The sequence below is a fragment of the Centropristis striata genome, chromosome 4 (genome assembly GCF_030273125.1).
Source record: "Centropristis striata isolate RG_2023a ecotype Rhode Island chromosome 4, C.striata_1.0, whole genome shotgun sequence".
Taxonomy (NCBI): Eukaryota; Metazoa; Chordata; class Actinopteri; order Perciformes; family Serranidae; genus Centropristis; species Centropristis striata.
The window spans coordinates 15,174,154-15,194,661 of record NC_081520.1 but is presented as its reverse complement, the minus strand read 5'-3'; the positions used below and the strand labels follow the sequence as shown (position 1 = coordinate 15,194,661).

Here is a 20,508-nt window from a genome sequence, read left to right as displayed (position 1 = left end):
AAAAAAAGACATCAAAGTTTCAAAAACACATCTACTCACTGTAAAAGTCTGTCATAGAGTCCATTAAGAAGTTCAACAGAAATGTGCTGGAATAAAATAAAATAACTTCAAATGCATCTCCAATGTCCATAATAGGGCACATTAACATCATTATACATAAACATGAAACATAAAGGAAAATTACTGTGTCACTTGGACAACATGCAGAATAATGTTAATCTGGAGTCGTGTGTTCTTCATCTGCAACCATGTTCTGACCCATAATGCAACTGACATGACCTCACATTTCCCACAATGCCCTCAACTAGACTGTGACCCTCTTACATTTTGCAGTAAAAACTTCACAAACAGGGCAATCAATTTTTAGCTAAACATTTTAAGTACCCTTTAGACATATTTCTTATTAACCTTTTTAACACCTTATTTGTGATAATTTTCAATCACCTTTTTTCCATATATATATATATCTTTATTGGGTTGTCAAGACATAATACATATTCAATCAGTAAGGACACATTTTACCCATTTTTCCCCCTGTTAGGACCCTGTTGATGAAACTGTTACACAAACAAAATGTAATTTATATAATAATACCAATCAATCTAAGAGCTTCCTTCTATGCAACTCTGTTGTTTACACTTATATGTTACGACACTTGCAGGTGTACCTGAAGGCAGCATGCACCGTAGTGACCCTGGGCCCTCTGCTGGTCATGCCGGGTATAACATCCACAATCCCCGTTGTCAAGGAACTGCGTCCTCGGTTGCTATCATGGAGGAACTGTACACAGACAGACTCAGTAGAAGCAGCTAGAAAAGTCACAGTTTAGTAAGCCGAATTATTCCCGAGAGGCTGTAATTTATTAAGGAGAAGTTGCTACGATGTGGAGTCGAACATTGACTTTGTTTGTCTGTCTTCGCCCTGAAAATGGTTGAAGCAGTTTGAACCGCTGACGTTTGCTAAATCGGACCCGACAAGCCCAGTTAGCAGCTAGCAGCTTAGCCGGTAGCTGAACCTGTGTGTCTGCCCGGTGTCAACAAGGAGCAGCAGCCCCAGAGGATGCAAGTTGTTCAGGGCAACTTCTTCTACCACTCGTATCCTATACACGCTTAGTTATGTATCCTGTTGAGTTATTATAGAAATAGTCTAGCGTTAACTTGGTTACTCCTGTGGTAATGTAGAGGAGCTTAAAGTGAAAAATACTCTTGTTCAAAATGTTTGCATAAAAATATTCTTAACCCTTTGATGCACAACATATCGTCACCCTGTTAAAATAATCGCCTAACTCATTTTTTTCAAATTTTGCAGGAAACACAAAAAACTTCACCAAAAGTGTAACAAATGACATTTATTGATCATTTCACTCAAAAAGGATGTAACAAAGGATGGCTATTGGCATAGTAATAACACTGTGTAAATTATGTAACTTAAGAGAAATAAATGACTTAGGCAATTTTTTTGAACATGCCTTTGTGAAGCAAGATATGGTAACACTTTATTTTGAAGGTGTCTACATAAGAGTCACACAAGCCTGTCAGAAACATGACATGACAAGTATCATGAGCATTAATGTTACTTCAAAGTGTCATTAATGTTCATGACACATCCCATGTCATGTTTATGACACGCTCATGTCACTCTTATGTAGACACCTTCAAAATAAAGTGTTACCATATCTTGCTTAAGTCACAAAGGCATGTTCAAAAATTGCCTAAGTCACATTTTATTTTGACTTAGGCATAATAAATCTGCTTAAGTCACACACTTGACATAGGCCATTATCTTAAAGGGGTAAAATCACATGATCTGATCAACTGAGGATGTAGGCGATTTTACCATAGGTGGCACGAGGAGATGATTTAGGCAAAAAAAACAATTTTGACAAAAAATGACTTAGGCAATTATTTTAACAGTGTGACGTCTTGTTAAAAGTGTTAGCATAAAAATATTCTTAAATGAGCCTATCCATTTAGACTAATACTATAACTAACTAACTATAACTACTTTTTAATTAATTCATGTGTGTTACTTTAATGTTGCAGCTGGTAAATGTGGTGCTTACTGACTATTTAATATACAGTACATTTTACTAAATCCTTATTCATGATAATGCATCATAATTTAATTGTGGGTTATATTTTGTATTAATTATCTGAATCTTCAAAGTAACTACTTCCAACTTAACACAACTAATACATGTAGTTGAGTAAAAGTACAATATTCCCACTGAAATATATTGGAGTATAAATATAAAGTAGTGAAATGGGAATATTCAAGTAAAGTACCTTAAACCTTTACTTAAGTACAATGCTTGAGTAATGTACCTAGTTACTTTGTATGAAGTATTGGATATGATGAGTAACCAGATAACTAGTAAAAAAGAAAAAGATTTTAACTTTAAATTGAATGTTAATTCTTGCATTCTTGCAATATATATATATATATATATATATATATATATATATATATATATATATATATATAAAGTTTTGATTGTAAAACAATAACCAATATTTGCTTGCTTCCTTTCATGCCAATGTAAACAAGGAGTAATTCAGTATACGTTTGCATATTTAAATTATAAATATATTTTTGGTGCATGATTGTGTTTGCCTTATAACTAACTATAACTACTTTTTAATTAATTCACGTGTGCTACTTTAATGTTGCAGCTGGTAAATGTGGTGCTTGCTGACTATTGAATATACTGTGGGAGCTTGTAAATTTGTCTAAATCCTTATTAATGATAATGCATCATCATTTAATAGCGGGTTATATTTTGTATGTTTGTATGTAATTATCTGAATCTTCAAAGTAACTATCTTCAACTTAAATAATCAAATACATGTAGTTGAGTAAAAGTACAATATTCCTTCTGAAATATATTGGAGTAGTAGTAGTTAAATGTGAATATTCAAGTAAAGTACCTTATACTTTTACTTAAGTACAATGCTTGAGTAATGTACTTAGTTACTTTCCATCACTGACAAACAGCCTGTAATATTATTAACATTAACCAGCTTTTATCCAGTCAATATTACATTTATGTGATGCATATCTACACTCTGCCATTATAAACTGCTTCCTCTCCTTAGCTGCTCACTGCCAGAAATTCAAGATTGGGAGCTGATGGAGGCCTCAAAGATGAGAGACAACTTTTGGTTGAGGAGCAGAATAAATGCAGATCCCAAGCTCGAAAGTTCTCCCTGGAAACCAACCGACGCAGGAAGTCAGTTCTGTTATATTATAATAAAAATAATGCTTCTTAAAATATATTAGATCACAAATAGGATTTTTTTTCTGTCAGTCAAACTAGTGTCTACCTTCTGCAGCCTTAACCTGCCCACAGAGACAGTTCTTTGTCAATGAAAAGCTTCCTTTTCTTCCTGGAAATGCTGCTTTACTGGTGTACAGTATGTCCCTCCTGGACAGGCAGCTTAATGCTTCTGTCCTGGGCTTAGCACCTTTGAGGGATGGATGGCGCTGACAGGATTTTGAGGTTGAGACCTGGAAATAGATCTCTGGGCCAGAGCAGTCACTAAAGCGCCACCTCTCTGACAACTAAAGCTGCTAAGTTCAGCACCGTATGAGGCACAAATCCCTTACAGATATTAATAACGTTCTAAATTTGTGTTTCCATACCCATCAGCAGAGGCTAAAAGTGACTTTCTGTTTTTAAACTAAGTGCTTGAAAGAGTAGGTAAATACGAGGATAGTTACAGGTGGGTGATTCTCATGAAGCCACTCTAAGCTATGTCTGTGAAGATTATAAGGACATACTTTTTATTAAATTTTATTTGTTTTGTGTTAAAATAATATTTCCTATATTTTTATACATATTTTTGATTCACAATTTCATGACTGTAATGCGTCCAGATAAAAATGTCATGGTTTCCTCATACTTATATACAATACATATTTAATAAGCTTTATAAAAATAAATATACATTTGTTTGAAATGTATAATTTAACAGAATATAATCAAACAATGATTTTTGACAAGGTATAAAGAACAAAATCTGAATGAAAATTGATGAGAAAAAATGGTTAGATGTTACGGTAATGATTGAATTGTTTACATAAAAATGTGTATATTTTTAATAAAATACATTTTGGTGATAACAAGTACCCTTGAGCACATTTAAGGGCTTGCCAAGGGAAAAAAACAAAAACCTTTCGTTGTTTTTTTATTTAATTTAGAATGTGTTACGGTAATGAATTTAGCTCACAGTGTCTCTAAAAATGTCAGAAAATACCTTAAAGTGATTTAAAAGATTATAAATTCATATTAAATGCACCATGTTCATGAGAATCACCCAGGTGGAGGTCAGATTTTAGAGAGGCAGGTGGTCATTCTTCCATAGAAAAGGTAAAGAGCTTAACACAAGTTACAAGAAAAATGCATGTGTATTTTAATTATTATTTTAGTTCTTTTAAAGGAGGGACAAATTAAAGGAGATGGATGAGCTATCCCTTTAACATTACATGAAATGGAACTTGTTTTGGTTTTGTTACCCGGAAAATGAGAACAGAAAACTGCTTCATGAATGAAAACTTGATAAAAGCACTGATTCAACTTTTACAGACTATCTGAGTTTATAAATCATTAATCATATATACACAAGATGACTTTTATATATCAGCATGATGATGCTGGTAACCAAAATACTGCACAAGTATATTATTGCTTTATATAATTTAACTTTGTATGAAGTATCCAATATGATAAGCAACCAGATAACTAGCAAAAAAAGAAAACGATTTAGATGTAGATATCAAAAAAAGTTTTGATTGTAAAACAATAACCAATATTTGCTTGATTCCTTTCATGCAAATGTAAATGAGGAGTAATTCAGTATACGTTTGCATATTTAAATTATAAATATATTTTTGGTGCATGATTGTGTTTGCCTTATTAGTCTAAAACTGAATGCCATAATATTCATATCAATATATTTTAATAAATTATATAAGACAATAAAAAATCTGTTTGTTCTTGAAAGAACAAGAATGCATTAACTAAAAGCTTGAGCTATCCTTTTTTCCAATTATCAATGCTGTTTTAAAATGTGCACAGCTTTTGTTGACTTTGTTACCATTTTTCTATTTTAAATAACATAAATGCTGAACTTTATTCACCCTTTATGATGTTATTATTGGCTTCCTTTGTGTACCCAGCAGTGAGTGGGAGCTTTAATTTATTGATGACTGTGTTGAAAACATATCTCAGTGATCTGACTCAGGTTTCTGTATCTAAAACATTGCCAGTCTACATTTAATAAATTAAAATGTGGTCGGGTTCATGCTCTGCCCTTTTGTCACGGCTCAGGGCTCTGGAGGAGAGACGGAAGCAGCGGGACGTTCAGGAGCAACGGCTGATAGAAAACATCCTAAAGCAGCGCAGACAGCGAGTACAGGATGCAACCGAGCGCTTCCAGAGAGCACATTTACCTCCCTCTCAGAGACGCAGACAAAGTCAGTGATGCATCTTACATATTACGCCTCTTATAACTAAAACAAATAACACACAACAGTCTTGAAACATTTCACTTCCTTTGTTTGTTTTCCTTTATGGTAGCTTTTAGAAGAAATGTCCCAAATATTGAAGATGCACTCAATGAAATTCAAGGCTCCTTGAGTTCATACACCCGACAGTCCTCTTTCTTGTCCAGCAACTCTAACATTAGCAGGTAAAAAAAAAAAAAATCGGATTTATAAGTATAACATTCTCCGTGTCTCTCAAATACTGGTGATATTTATGTGCATGACTTTCGATTTGTAATATGTTTGTTGCAGGAGAAGGGCTGGAGAAGTCATATTTTTCTTTACATTTTTCTGTTTTCTCTTAAAGAAGTTGCACCCCCTCTCCGAAGCCGCCCACAGTTTCTAAATCCTCCCACCGCCAAGCGCTCTCAGCTGTGGAGGCCTACACTAAACTGCTTCAGGAGCAGAGCATGACCTGCCTCAACAACAGTCAGCAAACTGAACAGACACAAGAGAAGCAACAAGATCACAGTCCTCGGGTATGTTGGTTGTGCAGAAAACAACTTTTGGCAACACTTTACAATAACCAACTAAGCCTACCATTTATAGATGGTTTATAAACCATTTATTAACCATTAACAAAGTGCTATACATATTTAATCGTTAAATGTTTTCAACCAATTTCTTAAAGGTATATGAATCATTTCAAAATCATTAACATACTTAATATGGTGTTAAAATGTTATAATGAGTGCAACTAAAAACATTAATAAACTATTAATTATAATCTAATTGTTTGTTAATGTGCATTAATATACCATCTATTTGCCATTTATAAATGGTTTAGTTAGTTAAACATTAATAAATTATGTAATTACCATTCTAAAAGGCCTATAAACGGTTTATAAATTATGATTAAATATTAATAAATCTGTTTATTATTTATAAATTATGGTTATTGTAAAGTGTAACCTAACTTTATTGCTGGCACACTCACAAGAGGTGTTATTATATATATTATATTTTGTCTCTCACACAAGTGTAAACACACATCTCACTAATACTGTATGTCAATGAAGTGACCATTCTCTGCTGCTAAAACATTGTTTAAAAGAGTCTCAGTGCTATAACCTGTTCTAAAACCAGACTGCAGTTTATCAAGAAGTTTTTATTATGTATTATGTAAGGTACTTGCTAGGCTACCATCTTGGGCATGGGTTTTGGGCCAATTTCGGCCCTCGTGACGATATTTTGTGGCCCCCACCGTGATATGAAAGTTTAATGTGAGTTTTATATGAATGGCACTTCACCGTGTTGTGTGTGGAAGGTCCCTTTAATTACTTTTTTTGGTAATTTTGTGTCCTTTTTTGGGTAATTTTGTGTGTTTTTAAAAAAAATAATTTTGTGTTTTTTTTTGTAATTTTGTCTTTTTAAAATAATTTTGTGCCTTTTTTTGTAATTTTGTGTCTTTTTTAAATAATTGTGTCTTTTATGGTAATTCTGTGTCTTTTTTTGGTAATTTTGTGTCTTTTTTTGGTAATTTTGTGTCTTTTTTTAGTAATTTTGTGTCTTTTTTTTGGTCATTTTGTTTATTTTTTAAAGTAATTTAGTGTTTTTTCAGTTATTTTGTGTCTTTTTTGTCATTTTGTGTCTTTTTTGTCATTTTGTGTCTTTTTTTAGTCATTTTGTATCTTTTTGTGGTCATTTTGATACTGCCTCCAGCGGCCCCAAGATAACTTGAGTTTGAGACCCCTGATCTTCGGTAATTAAAATGTCTTTTTTTTATATCTCGTCATACACAAGCAGACCCCTAGGGGGCAGCAGTGTGACATATCCACTTTCCTTCACCAGGAACAGCCCTTTAAGCTGGTTTCAGCACCTTCTGGTGAAATGTGTGTGTAAATAGTCCTGTATAAGGTTCTATTATTTGTTACAGAGGTTGCTTTTGTGAAAAATATATCCTTCCATCAGTGACAGAGACAACACAGGGCAGAGGCTTGTTAGCATGGGACTTGAACTGATAAGCTTGAACGAATTTTAAAATAATAAATAAGTTCAATCAAGTACATACTGATCCAGTATCATTCCAAAGAGGACATTCATTATTTTTTTTACACACTTCCTTATTTATCATTCACTGTTGGCTGTTTCATTGTGTTATCAGAAGCAGATTTGTTTACATGCCTTGTTCAGCGTAGCAAACAAGGTGTCACTACCCTCTTGTCACTTCTGTTCTATCTCAGCTTTGTTTACAAACTCTGACACAAAGTGCACATTTTATGACAGACACTTGATTTAAAATGACATGATTTTAAGTGGGATCTCAGAGCCACCAATATACCAGAGTCTTAATCCTGTTATTGACCTGGCTGCTTTTACAGGTCTGATTTAATGGATTGATCCTTTCGCAATAAAACACCTGCATAATCACTTTTGTATTTCAGTTGATAGAATTTTGATAATGACCTTACATGATGTTGCACAGTTAGGGTTTGTTTTTTGTTTGCTTGTTGCACAGAAATTAAAGGAATATAATGCAAGAAATCAGATTTGACACAGTTCTTATCACCTTATCAACCAGTAAAACCTTTTTTAACCTCTGAGTGCTGATGAGGAGAAACTAAAACATTTTAGAAAGAAAATGTCATCTTAGCCTCAACATTGTCTACTAAGATGAACTTAAGTATATCCAGATTAAACAAGTGCATTTATAGAGAAACAGCTGGTCCAAAAACACTGTAGCCCTCAATGTCTTTTTTCCAAACACATACAATTTATTCTTTAAGACCTGTGTTTTGCTTGTTAAATCATATAATCATTTTCTCTTCATCTCGTCTCTTTTGCTTCCATGTTTCAGGACAGCCAACTGTCTGATTGCTCTAATTCTGAAAGCCTTTCAAGTAAGGACAGTTTGGAGAATGACGATCCCAACCCCAGCACAAAAAATCTACTGTCTTCCTTTTCCTCGTTCCTGCTGGACTCAGAGAAGTCCCATCCAGACCTCAGGGGGCAAAATGACTCGTGTCCAACATCAGACCTCAATCCTTTCTCAGCGATGATGCTTCTTGGTGACAACTTAACCCAATCAAGAACACTGCATGAACCTAAGCAGAAAAAACAAGAGGACCCTGAAGGGCCTAAGAATAAGATGCACATTTCTAAAGATTCTTGGGGGTCCACATCTGTTGAGCGAACACCAAAAGAGACCCAGCCTGCTTTGCACAAGAGCAACTTATTAACTCTTTGTAAAATTATTAGTGCAGACCCAGAGCACTTTGAGGTAAACTCCTCACCAAACTGTCCCAGTGACAACATCAGTCTTACACGTGGAGTTGCTCCCGGCAACGCAGCACTTGAGTCTTCGCGTCCTAAACAGGATTCTCTGTCGGATGTTAGGCAGAAGGGAGTTCATCATGACAGACAATTAAAACATCCCTCAGCAACAGAAATTCTCTTACCTGCCAAAAATGGCAACAGCAAGGACATTTTGTTTGGGGGCCCCCCAAAGCCCAACATTGTGTTGCACGATAGCACGACAGATAACGCCTCACTAGAAGGGACTCCTCAGCAAACAGGAAGAGAAAACCACTATCTGTCATCTCACAAAGAGCCTCCTGCTTCCATAAACAACCTCAATAAGGTTCTAAACTCAGAGCCCAAAACTGAGAAGCACATTAATGCGGCTTCTCTGCAACACGCATGCTTGTCTAACATTCAATCAGACAGTCTTAAGTGCCTAAAGTTTCCTGAGGAGGAAGTACAAAAATTGCCTTTTTCAGCGAAGACATCTCATTCAGTATGTGAAGTCAGATTTATTAAAGGAATCCTTAAAAAGCCGCCCAAATATGTGTCAGGAGATACCCAACATGAGTATCGCTCAGGACATTTGATTTTTGGAAAACAAGTAGCTTTAGCGATTAGAGATAGTGTTGAATTGACAAGAACAAAAACTAAGGATGTGGACGGTAGCAACACTGTCAAAAAGAAGCTACGCTGGTTTGATGAGGTGGAAAAAGAGGACAAAGAACAGAACATAATGAAACAGATGAAAGCCAAGTCTTCCAATCTTTCTCAGTCAAATAATAACTCAGAGGACCACCAGCTAAGTCTCACTATAGTCTCAGGGGCTTCCAAGCCTGGACCCAGCATGACCCCTCCAGCCTACACTGGTTATCACTTTACAAAGCAAGCGTGGGCAGATGTTGGGGTTCAAGTCAGCCTGCCCCAGGAAAGAGCAGACGAGGTCAAGGTGCCACGGAGCAGCACCAGGAGCGGCGGCCCCAAGGTCCCTCGGAGAGAGCGCTCTGCCAGAGCTGGAGCGGGTCCTGTTTCCTCACGGACTAGAAAAGGCACTGTCATACGACCTCAATCTGCCACCGAGGTGAGTCAGATTGCCAAAACCCAAGGGAAGATCATGGCGCCCCGCCCGCCTCCGAGGATGGAATCAGTGGAAGAGAAGACGCTGTGCATGGCTAAGACTCCATATGGTGTGGACTGTAAACAAGCTCTGGCTGTGGAGCAGGCCCTGCACAAGGACAACTCACAAGGCCTTTTCTCACCTTACACCAATAATGTAATTAAAACAGACAGTACTGTTATGTACACACCCCTGCCACCCACGTATATCTACCCCTTCTCAAAGGGAAACACGAAGGGAGTGGCCAGCTCAGGTCAGCAGGAAACTCAGGGCTGCAGCAGAAGAAGAGGGATGGTGTACAATGAGAAAGGCCTCTGTTTAGATTGCACTCCCACAGATGAGGAGATCTCACAGCTCTGGCACGGTGTCCGCAGTGCCTTAACCACCAACGACGGTAATGTATACTTTGGCTGACAGCCCCTCACACAGCTTAGGCTTGATCATTTACATTCACATGCAGTTTCTCTCAAGCCGAAAACTTGAAATGTAAAGATTGATATCTAATTAACCATTAGATACCAATCTTTACATTTTACGTTAAATAGAGTTAGTACAAGCTACAATACTGGATATTTTTCCTTTTTATGCTTTATACTTAACATACAGTAACAATCAAACTGATCCTTTGAATTTGTCCTTTTATCTATACACTGCAAAAAAAGAGGTGTCTAAAAACAAGATAAAAACACACAATCTGAGGGAAATTATCTAGCTGCATGGATTTCACTTGACAAGATTTCTTGAATTAAGATTATTAAATCTAGAAATAAGCATGTTGTATGCTTAAAATAAGAAATTAACTCTTAAAACAAGATCAATTAAAGCTGCAAGCAGCGATGAACTGGCCCAAGCAGAGTGCACTGCAAATTATTTGTTTCTTACTAAGATAAAAAAACTTTAGATTTGTCTTGTTTTACGAGTTAATTTCTTATTTTACGCGTACAACATGCTTATTTCTAGATTTAACAATCTTAATTTAAGAAATCTTGTCAAGTGAAATTATCTGTCCATGCAGCAAGATAATTTCCCTCAGATTTAGTGTTTTTATCTTGTTTTTAGACACACCTTTTTTGCAGTGTAGCTGTCCTTCTAATCACATTGAAAGAAAAATGTTGTAAATGAGCTGCATGATGTTGGTGTGACTGACAATTTTCAGAAGTTGTTCAAGAGTTCATAGAGATTCCTTTTCACTGGAAAGCATTTTTAACTATTTGCATCAATATGTCACGCTTTTCTCTGGCGCTATTTAGTGGATTCATATAATAAGTCACATACCAGTTGTTTTTTTGCGTCATCTTATGTTTTGATATTGAAAAGTCAGTGAAGTTAAAGTGTTGCTTACTTATCTTAAGCAAAGGAAGCCAGTAATACCGGAAAAGTGGACTTAGTTGGCCCTAAAGACTTCCTGCCTTACAATGGCTTGTTGTCTGGCATTGGCTTGAGGCAATCCGTCCCATGTTTCCATCAGCGGTTATTGTCTTTATCAGCCGCGTCAAAGTAGTCACAGAAGTCACAGAAGTCAGTGGCTTCTTTCGTACCTTTTCTATCAAACTTTGGATCCAAGCCACCTTTTTCCCAATGCATCAAAGAATACTATTAAAAATGTACTTCATATTTTTGAGTACAACAGTTTAAAATAGCACAGCCGAGCAGATCTAGGTTAAGCTGCAAAAATCCGATTTACCTTGCATTATAATTTTGGCAGAACAAACAGAAAGCACAACAAAAAAATGACAGTGAAGTGCTATAAAATGGTCTTGTCTCTCCTTTTAAGGAAAATAATAATCTCTTGTGATTATTTTAGTTCTAACACTGAAAAAAAATGGAGTGACATTTACTTTAAAAAAAAAAAGCCAATGAACTGGTTGTGACTGGTAGTGAATATTACTTGGAACGAATGATTCAATTTACATATAAAACTGAGGACACATAATAACAAACAATCACTAAGTAATGCACTACATGAAAAACTGCTATTTTAAAGTAAAAACACTGAATTCATATTTCTTTGTAAATTTATATAGATGATTGAAATAATAATTACAGGGCTAAAAATCTTTTTTTTCAGTGTAGTTGCAGGTTTGGATGTAAATTATTTTGTTATGTATCATTTGTAAAGAACCTCACCACATACTAAGTAGCATTATATCAAACTTTATTTATATAGCGCTTTTCATACATATAAATGCAACACAAATTGCTTTACAAAAAATAAGAATTAAAACAGACAATAAAAATGACAAAATCCACCCCTCCCTTCCCCACATACACATCTGTATGTTCACATACACAAACATGCACACACAGACGCACATAGACACACACACACACACAAACACACACTCAGACTCACACACAGCACATTAATTGATATTGTAGAGATATGGCAGGGCACCGAGGATCCAGATGAGGAAAAAAAAAAAATTTATGTTGATGCAGTTATGTATATTATTAAAATTATTTCAGTTCTTTCAGCAAAAGTGATGCTTGGCAGACAGGACGTGGACAGTGATCGAGTAGTGAGGAGAGCCAGCGTGGAGCAGAGCAGGCAGCCTCCCGGCTCAGGGAGCAGGAGGCTTCCTCAGACCTCTCAGGTACATGCATGCAGTTGCCCTGTGGGAAGGAAGAGTGAGAATAATTGCTGAAGATCAGTAAATGGGTGTGTTTGAACTTGTTGAATCAGTTTGCAGTCCCTTTCATTCTGCCCTTAGTGTTAATAAAACTGACTAGATGCCACGATTTATGCTCCTCAAAACAAGACTTTCCAGATGGACTTGAGTTGTCAGTGTTTTATACAAAAAATAAGCGTTGATGCATGATGTTTTTGTTTACAACTTGCTCTACCTGTTATTGTGCTGTGTGCCTTTCACACTTCTGCAGTGCACTATAGGTCACATACATATTAGTTAATGTTTATCTAAGACTTATGTCTGTTTATATTGTTTTGTGCAGCAAACAAAACAGACCACAGAGCCAGTCAGACAGTTTTCCAGAACTCACAACATGGTGTTTCAAGATGAAGGTATTGTGTTCACTGTGTCTCATTTTTATTTTCTATCATGGGCATTATTACAAAAATATGTTGTGTTTTTTTTCATAGGTATTCTCTCTGCATATATATTTAATATTAACATATAACTGAAAATAACCCAAATGTCCTGAGGCAGGGATGGGCAACTCGAGGCCCGGGGGCCGCATACGGCCCGCACCCTCACTTGAAGTGACCCTCAGTACAACTTAATGCATGTGAGCATGAATACTTAAAAGTATAGTGTAAAAATGCACAAAATTACTTCTTGCAATTAATGTTGGTCTGCTGTTCTTGCACTGAAAAAAAAAAGAAATCACAGTAAGTGGTTAATTTTTATTTGCTTCAAACCTTTTGTATTCCTATTCATACTGTTAATACATGCATTTGAGCATGAAATATGTTAAGTTACTGCACTGTAAACATATTTAAAATTGCAGTTTCATCATATCTCATAAGTGCTCTGTCCTATATGTGGCCCTGTGGTAGTGTCCATGAAAACTTGTAGCCCCTCCAGCATTTAAGTTGCCCATCCCTGTCCTGAGGCATCATGTAAAAGTTGAATAAAAAATCTCTCAGTACTGCTCTCAAATCATTTTTGCAGTTCAACAGGAAATTTAGAAAGACAACAGCACGGCTGTATTTTTGCATTAAAACAATAACAACAGTGAAGTGGAAACAGGTGAGAATGCATGCCTTTCGTGTGACTTTGACTGTGCTCTCAGGTTTGGTGAGTGCAGCCCAGTTACACCTGACTAAAGTACTTCCTGGAGGCCAACTGGAAGAAACTAATATTGTGGCTGCCATGGAAACAGCCCAAACACAGAGGCCTGGCACGGTGCAGCAGCGCGGCCAACAGCAGGGACTTACCAACATTTCCTTGGAAGAGCAGAAAATCCTGCTCTCTCTGGACAGACTGAACCACCAGCTGTACTGTGAGCACTTTGTAAAGTCTGTTTGTATTAGAGCAGAACTGATCGGCTAGATTGTTGTGATCCGTGTATAACAGAAAAGTATTACTGTGTTGTCATTTCATGCAGAATCACCCCTTCTGTCTGCTACTGTTTGTAGGTGTGCAGGAACATGTGGGCGTTAATACTGGCATGCGTGGCCTCGTACTTTATGATGCACCTCCTGTAAGTATGAGTTTCTAAGGAATTCTTTGCCTCCATAAAGATGATGGGTAACACTTTACAATCACCATCATTTATAAATGGTAAACAGATAGTTTATTAATGTTTAATCATCATTTATAAACCGTATATAAACCATTTAGAATGGTAGATACATAATTTATTAATGTTTAACTAACTAGATAATTTATAAATGGCAAATAGATGGTATATTAATGTAAGTTTATAGTTACTTTACCATTAACAAACAATTAAATTAAAACGAATAGTCTATTAATAGTTTTAGTTGCACTCATTATAACATTTTAACACCATATTAAGTATGTTAATGATTTTGAAATGATTCATATACCTTTAATAAATTGGTTGAAAACATTCAACGATTCAATATGTATAGCACTTTGTAAATGGTTGATAATTGGTTTATAAACCATCTATAAACATTAGTTAGTTGGTTATTGTAAAGAGTAACCAGATGATGTTTTTGAACATGTTTTACCTTCTTCCACTGTTTTCAGACAAGGGAAGTGAAAGTCACAAACCATCAGAAGCACCGTGCATCGTCAGCTAACAACCGCTCTCGAAGCCAGAAGAGATTCTGACTTACGGCATGTGTGGTCCACAGTGGTCTTCTCTCTCGTCAGTGCATTAATCCTGTCCTGTCATATTATATGAGTATGTTTTATTGCAAACTAAATATTCCCACTCAAGTATCTTCAAAGATCTAAGAGATCAGCAGCAATGTACTGTAGAGTCAATAAAACTTCAGCTATATAAAACCAGACGGACTTTTAAGTTGATGAGTTGAAAATTTGTTTTTTTATTTTCACCATCTGCTTGGACATTGTTACAGAAACATTTATTTTAACTTAGTTGAGCCACTTAATATTAGCAATCAAATTCCAAGTGCCTTTGAAAATTATTCTGGCTTTAATTTGTTTTCATTCACAAATTGACACATGGTCAGAATGTACTGCAAAAGAGACATTATAGATTTGTATTTATTTTCAAAGCTGTTCATTCTGTATTTATTTTCTATATTAAAACTATAATCCATGGAAACTATTTTGGGATCATATTGACAGTGAACTAAATAAAGCTTGTTGTCAACATACTGACAAAGTGACTGGGTGCAGTGTGTTTAGCAGGTTAGTGTTTCCTCAGTGATGCATAAAGCAGTTAATAAAGGGATTCAGGACCGGAAGCGGTTTATAGAGAGAAGTGTCGCAACGTTGAAGGTGTGTTTGTCTTTCTTTGATGGCTGTAGAAAGGACGATTATATCTTGCACTGCAGTAGACTCAACCTACTGGCTCAACAAGGTGAGCCGTTGCCAGAGGCCTTCTAGTTTTATGTTGCAATTGAATCTAACCTGAGTTTTACTCTGGCTTTAGCTCCAATTACACCTAGAGAAACACCAGTAGACTCAGGACAATTTTTACACATTTTTTCTGTTTCCATGTCTCCCTTGCCAATAAAATAGGTGCATCAGGGGGAAAAAAGCTGCAGGGATTATTGAAGTGAGTTCAGTTGCCCCTCCTTCTCTAACATGTCTGGTTTTGCCCCTCAGTCAACCTGCTAGGACTTGTTCCAAGACGTGGAGGAAGCCCAGGCTCATTTGAAGAGTCGGGCTGCCATTGGTGATGACATTTTTTTGGTTTAACTGCAGGTTTCTGGTTCTATGCATGCATGCATACATTCTTGAGTGTTTCAACAAGGAGCTGCAAACAATGATGTGAATGTGGTGTCTCGCTGCCATGTAGAGTCATGCATCATCTTGTTATCTTACACGAAAACTGAGAACAAACAAGGAGAGAAAATATGCTCAGCTTTGGTGTATGATGATGCCTGATGAAGCAGCAGGGAAGAGAAGAGTTGTGTGCAAAAAGATTCTTAAGTAAAAAGGATAAAAGATGTCCACTGTGGTTATTTGAGGAGGGACACTGATGTCACTTCTAAGCCAATGGGCACAATATAAGACACTTCATCTTGATAGGATATTTAACCTATTTGAGTGTGTCCAGTAGTTACAAACAACCAAGAACAATATAAACATAAAGTAAAAACCTTCCTGTTCATTAATTCCCCTCCCCCAGTGAGTGAATCTGAATGCACATGTACATGTAAACAAAATAGTAAAATCCTGCACAGTTCATCTGTGCAAACTATTTCCACAACATTGACCAAACTCAAAGAAATTTACTGCAGCTTTTCTGCTCTCAAATCTGTTCCCTTTGGCCTACAACCATGTTCCAAGTCATTATACCATACAATGGTAAGCTTAATGACATTTAAGCCTTAACCAGCACAACACCCAGAAACTCGACAAGAAAGGGCAGGAGTGCTGAAAATAAGGGAAGAAATTTCCACGGATGCAAGTTCAAACTTGTGCTTTGACGCGTTGTGGAGCTTAATCTCGTGTTTTGTTACAGTTCATTTAACATGAAATGAATGAGTGTCTGGTTGGGCTGAAGTTTCTGTAAAACTGAATAGTTAGTTGGATGCATGTAAAAAGATAAAACTGATTTGATAGTAAGTAACAGCTTGTGGTTCGGTGATTGAAACTGGTTGATTTAGTTTTTACGTCATAAAACAATAAACACATTTTATACTTGCACAAGTTTGACATGGTAGAGGTATTAAATGGAGAACATACAATCAAAATTGTATGCATTAAACTAAAATAAATTATACATTATAAGACCACTAAAAGCTAACAAACAGTAACTTGTTCCCATGGTGGTCCTGACCAAGGTTATTATCGTTAACGAAAACTAACAAAATAGCAAAAACTAGAATTGAAAAAACATTTTCGTTAACTGATATAAAAATACAAATTAGTTTTTTTTTAAAAAAACAATAACTAACTGAAACTGTATTTTGTGGTTACAAAATTAACTAAAATTGTTGTGAAAATGTCCTTAGTTTTCGTCTTTGTCAACTTTTTTCATACGTAAACCTTTTGGTTGATATGAAACCTATTTCATATATCTGGTTTTATGACTTTATAAACTTATTGGGGCTGAGATGGATAAGGCAAAGGAAATAAAGGCAACATTTATTGTGACCTTTTGGAATCTTGCACCCAATAAATAACCCATTACAAAAAAAACTAAAACTAACACTGTAACTAATAAAAACTCAACTAAAACTAAGCATTTTCCAAAAAATAAAAACTAATTAAAACTTGCAAACTCACTCTAAAAACTCATAAAACTAACTGAATTTGAAAACAAAAATTGACAACGAAATTAAAACTAAAGCTAATGAAAAATCCAAAACTATCATAACCTTGGTCCTGACTATATTGTACTTAATGAGGCAGGAAGATGTAAACATTTTTTTCCTGTTTTTGTTTATTATTATGCCCATAGAATATATGTACCTATTAAAGACTGTAGGGGGCACTCAAGCTCTCATCTGCCCACATGCCTGTAGCAACACCGTGCGTCACTATATCCGATAATAACAGCAGAGCGAAGCGTTTTAAACAGGGAGGACTTTTATAGCCGCCCAGCCTATCCTGACCTTAGATACATTCAGTGGAACAGCACAGGAAGTCGTTTCTGCAGAAATCCTGCAGCATCCATCCAAACCTCGGTGAGTCTGAGTGGCCTCAGAGGGTGAAGAGATGTTGACCAAAAGGGACCAAGCTCTGCTAAGTGGGTGGTCCCCTCGGGGCTGCAGGGACACTGCAGTTCATCTCTTTAATGTGTCTGAGTGCGTGACCACTTTCAAGTAAACAATGGGCATCTCTTGACTGGCAGCATGTGTGCACAGACTGTATCATTCATACATCAAAATATGGGGCCTTTTAGCACAATAATTAACTTTGGAGTCTGGGGCTATTTTCTCCATTTTTTAATCCTTTTCATCCTGCCTGTATACACCACTTAAAAATGTTTAAATGCCATGTTGGCCACATTTTATTATTATTTTTATTTTATTTTTTTAAATTTTGTGTATTCCTTGTCTGCGTGCTGTGCTATTTGTTTGTTTATTTGTTTTTTTTCCCCTTTTCTGTGGTTTGTCATGTGAGTGCTTTATGTGGGGAAATAAAATTAAAATCAATCAATCAATCAATCAATCAATCAATCAATCAATAAATGCCATGTTGGTCTATTTTTTTCAGCACAACTTCACCTATATTACCTGATAATTATTTTTTCATCCTGACTTACTGGATCAACAGTTTGAACCCAAAAGAAACAAAGAAAAAACAACATAAAACGTGATTTTGAATCATTTTTCCACCCCCAAAACTCTATCATGCTCAATGAAGAATTTGAAATGTTGCAATTGTGAAGGTTGCAAATATCACATATAAGAGGGTTCAATCCAGTTCTATATTTTTTTATACAAAATATATTTGAGCTTGTCTCCAGTTTTACTTGATATATCATCATCAAACTAAAACTGGCATGGAGTTTCAAGCCAGTTATTTAGAGGTACATTTACAGTAGGGCTCGATGCTGCTTTGTTTTTACTGGATGTGATGAAGAAGTCATGCTTTTGCACTTTTGGTGACTCCAGGGGGTTAATTATTGTACAAACATAAAAACGCTTTAATGTAGATAATAACAAACAACAGGAGAAATATAAATGCCTGAAATAGAGTGATGAATTACTGGAATAATTACAGTAAAACATGATGAAAGTCAGTGAAGCCATAATAACAAATATGGGGCATTTTAGCACAATGATTAAGTAATGTACAAACTCAAAAATATGTGTGATATATATAAGCTTTAATGTAGCTAACTATTGTTTTAGAGCATTATTATTTAACTATACAGTGCTGTCAGCAGGTTATAACGCATTGTAAGTATGTATTTTTATGATTTTCATGATTTTATGTGTATATATGCATATTTTATTTTGTGCCGGCAGTGCATTTTATTTATTTTTATTTTATTCTATTTTATCATATTGTATTTTAGTGTTTTATTGTCTACTTATCTTTTTTATCGTGCTTTTATTGTGTTATCTATTTATTGTGTTTTTGTGCAGCACTTTGAAAACCCTGTGTTTGCTATAACCATGCTATGCTTGGATTGGATGTAGATAATAACATACAACAGGAGAAATATAAATGCCTGAAATAGAGTGATGAATTACTGGAATAATTACAGTAAAACATGATGAAAGTCAGTGAAGCCATAATAACAGGAAGTTATGATATTGTACATGTTGCATGCTGCCATTTAACACAAAAAAATTACTCATCTTAAATACCTTAAAGTTGCCAAAAGTTCAAATGCAAATTCAAATGATGTCTTTAAAAAATAGCAGTCGATGGATAAATTAAATTTGGGACATGCATCTGTTAAATAACATGAGCATGTGTATGTGTATGTGACTGACAGAGTGAAGCTCTTTAATCTGTTCATCGGGGCTTTACAGTGTCTGCGGGTATTTAATAGGGCTTCATAATCATTCATTCAGTGGATGTATGGGAAAAAGAGTTGAAACAGAGCCTCTGTATCCAAAGAGAGTGGATCTTGACAAAATGATTTCTCAATGGAAGAGGGGCCTCATTAGCATAACAATTGTGGGAACTGCATGGATCTACTTTTCATGAGCACTGTAAAAAAAGAGAGAGACAGAGAAAATAGTGCCATTATACACACTGATGAGAAAAAGTGTGAGTTTGAATTGTTATTAAAATCGCTGAGTTGTGAAAATGTTGTAGCACCATGCACTCAGCCAAACCATATTATAATTTGAGAAGGATACAGACTATCTTCAAGATAAAAAAAACAACAACAACTTTTTAAAAAACAATTAAAGTAGAAAAAAATCCAGTAAATCATGTAAAAAATAAAATAAAATAACCCCCCCCAAAAACTTAAAACAGTGCTTTGTTGAGGTTCTGTTGCTTCCACGTGCATTTTCTTTCTAAAACTAATTTGAGTGTGCCTGGACAAATTATGAAACATGTTTATTGTATTTGTTTTATTTCCTAACACTGTGGCACAGTCATAATTTGTGTTTTCCTAAGTGGGCTCCTGTTGGTATCAGCAGGGGTCCTTGTTGTAATCAAGGGGTTGCCAGCAAAATAGGGAATACTTTAATTCAGCAATTGTTGCCCAGATTATCTAATTAATGTGTAAAAAATGACTTTAATTATAGAATAAACTGGAACAAAAGTCTCTATAAGACTGTCAAAGTCCTTTTTTAGGTTTTCACATTAAAAAAAAGTTGTGACATTTTCTATGTCTAATTCCCAATAGAGGTTTAAAAAGATCTGGGGCCCTTTTATTGTATACATTAGAAAAGATAGACCTCAAACTGGGATCTGAATGCACTGCTCTTTTTTAGTGGTTTTTATTTATTTATTTATTTATTTATTATGCTGTTTTTCTTGATATGTAAATCTGGCCCACATGTTTTTGTGTACATTTTCTTTTTAAGTAAATGATGAAGTGGTGGCTGGCTGTCTGTTGTT

General features: G+C 35.6%; 1 protein-coding gene across 1 annotated transcript; it reads left to right on the top strand.

Moving 5' to 3' along the window:
* The first annotated feature begins 754 nt into the window (after positions 1-754).
* cep126 (centrosomal protein 126) lies at positions 755-15,240 on the top strand. Its single transcript, XM_059330526.1, has 11 exons — positions 755-1,094; positions 3,110-3,229; positions 5,330-5,475; positions 5,579-5,690; positions 5,852-6,023; positions 8,342-10,295; positions 12,368-12,495; positions 12,854-12,923; positions 13,655-13,864; positions 14,001-14,065; positions 14,581-15,240. The coding sequence occupies exons 1-11, from the start codon at positions 1,060-1,062 to the stop codon at positions 14,662-14,664; spliced, it is 3,096 nt and encodes a 1,031-aa protein (XP_059186509.1). The 5' UTR covers positions 755-1,059; the 3' UTR covers positions 14,665-15,240.
* Positions 15,241-20,508: the final 5,268 nt, after the last annotated feature.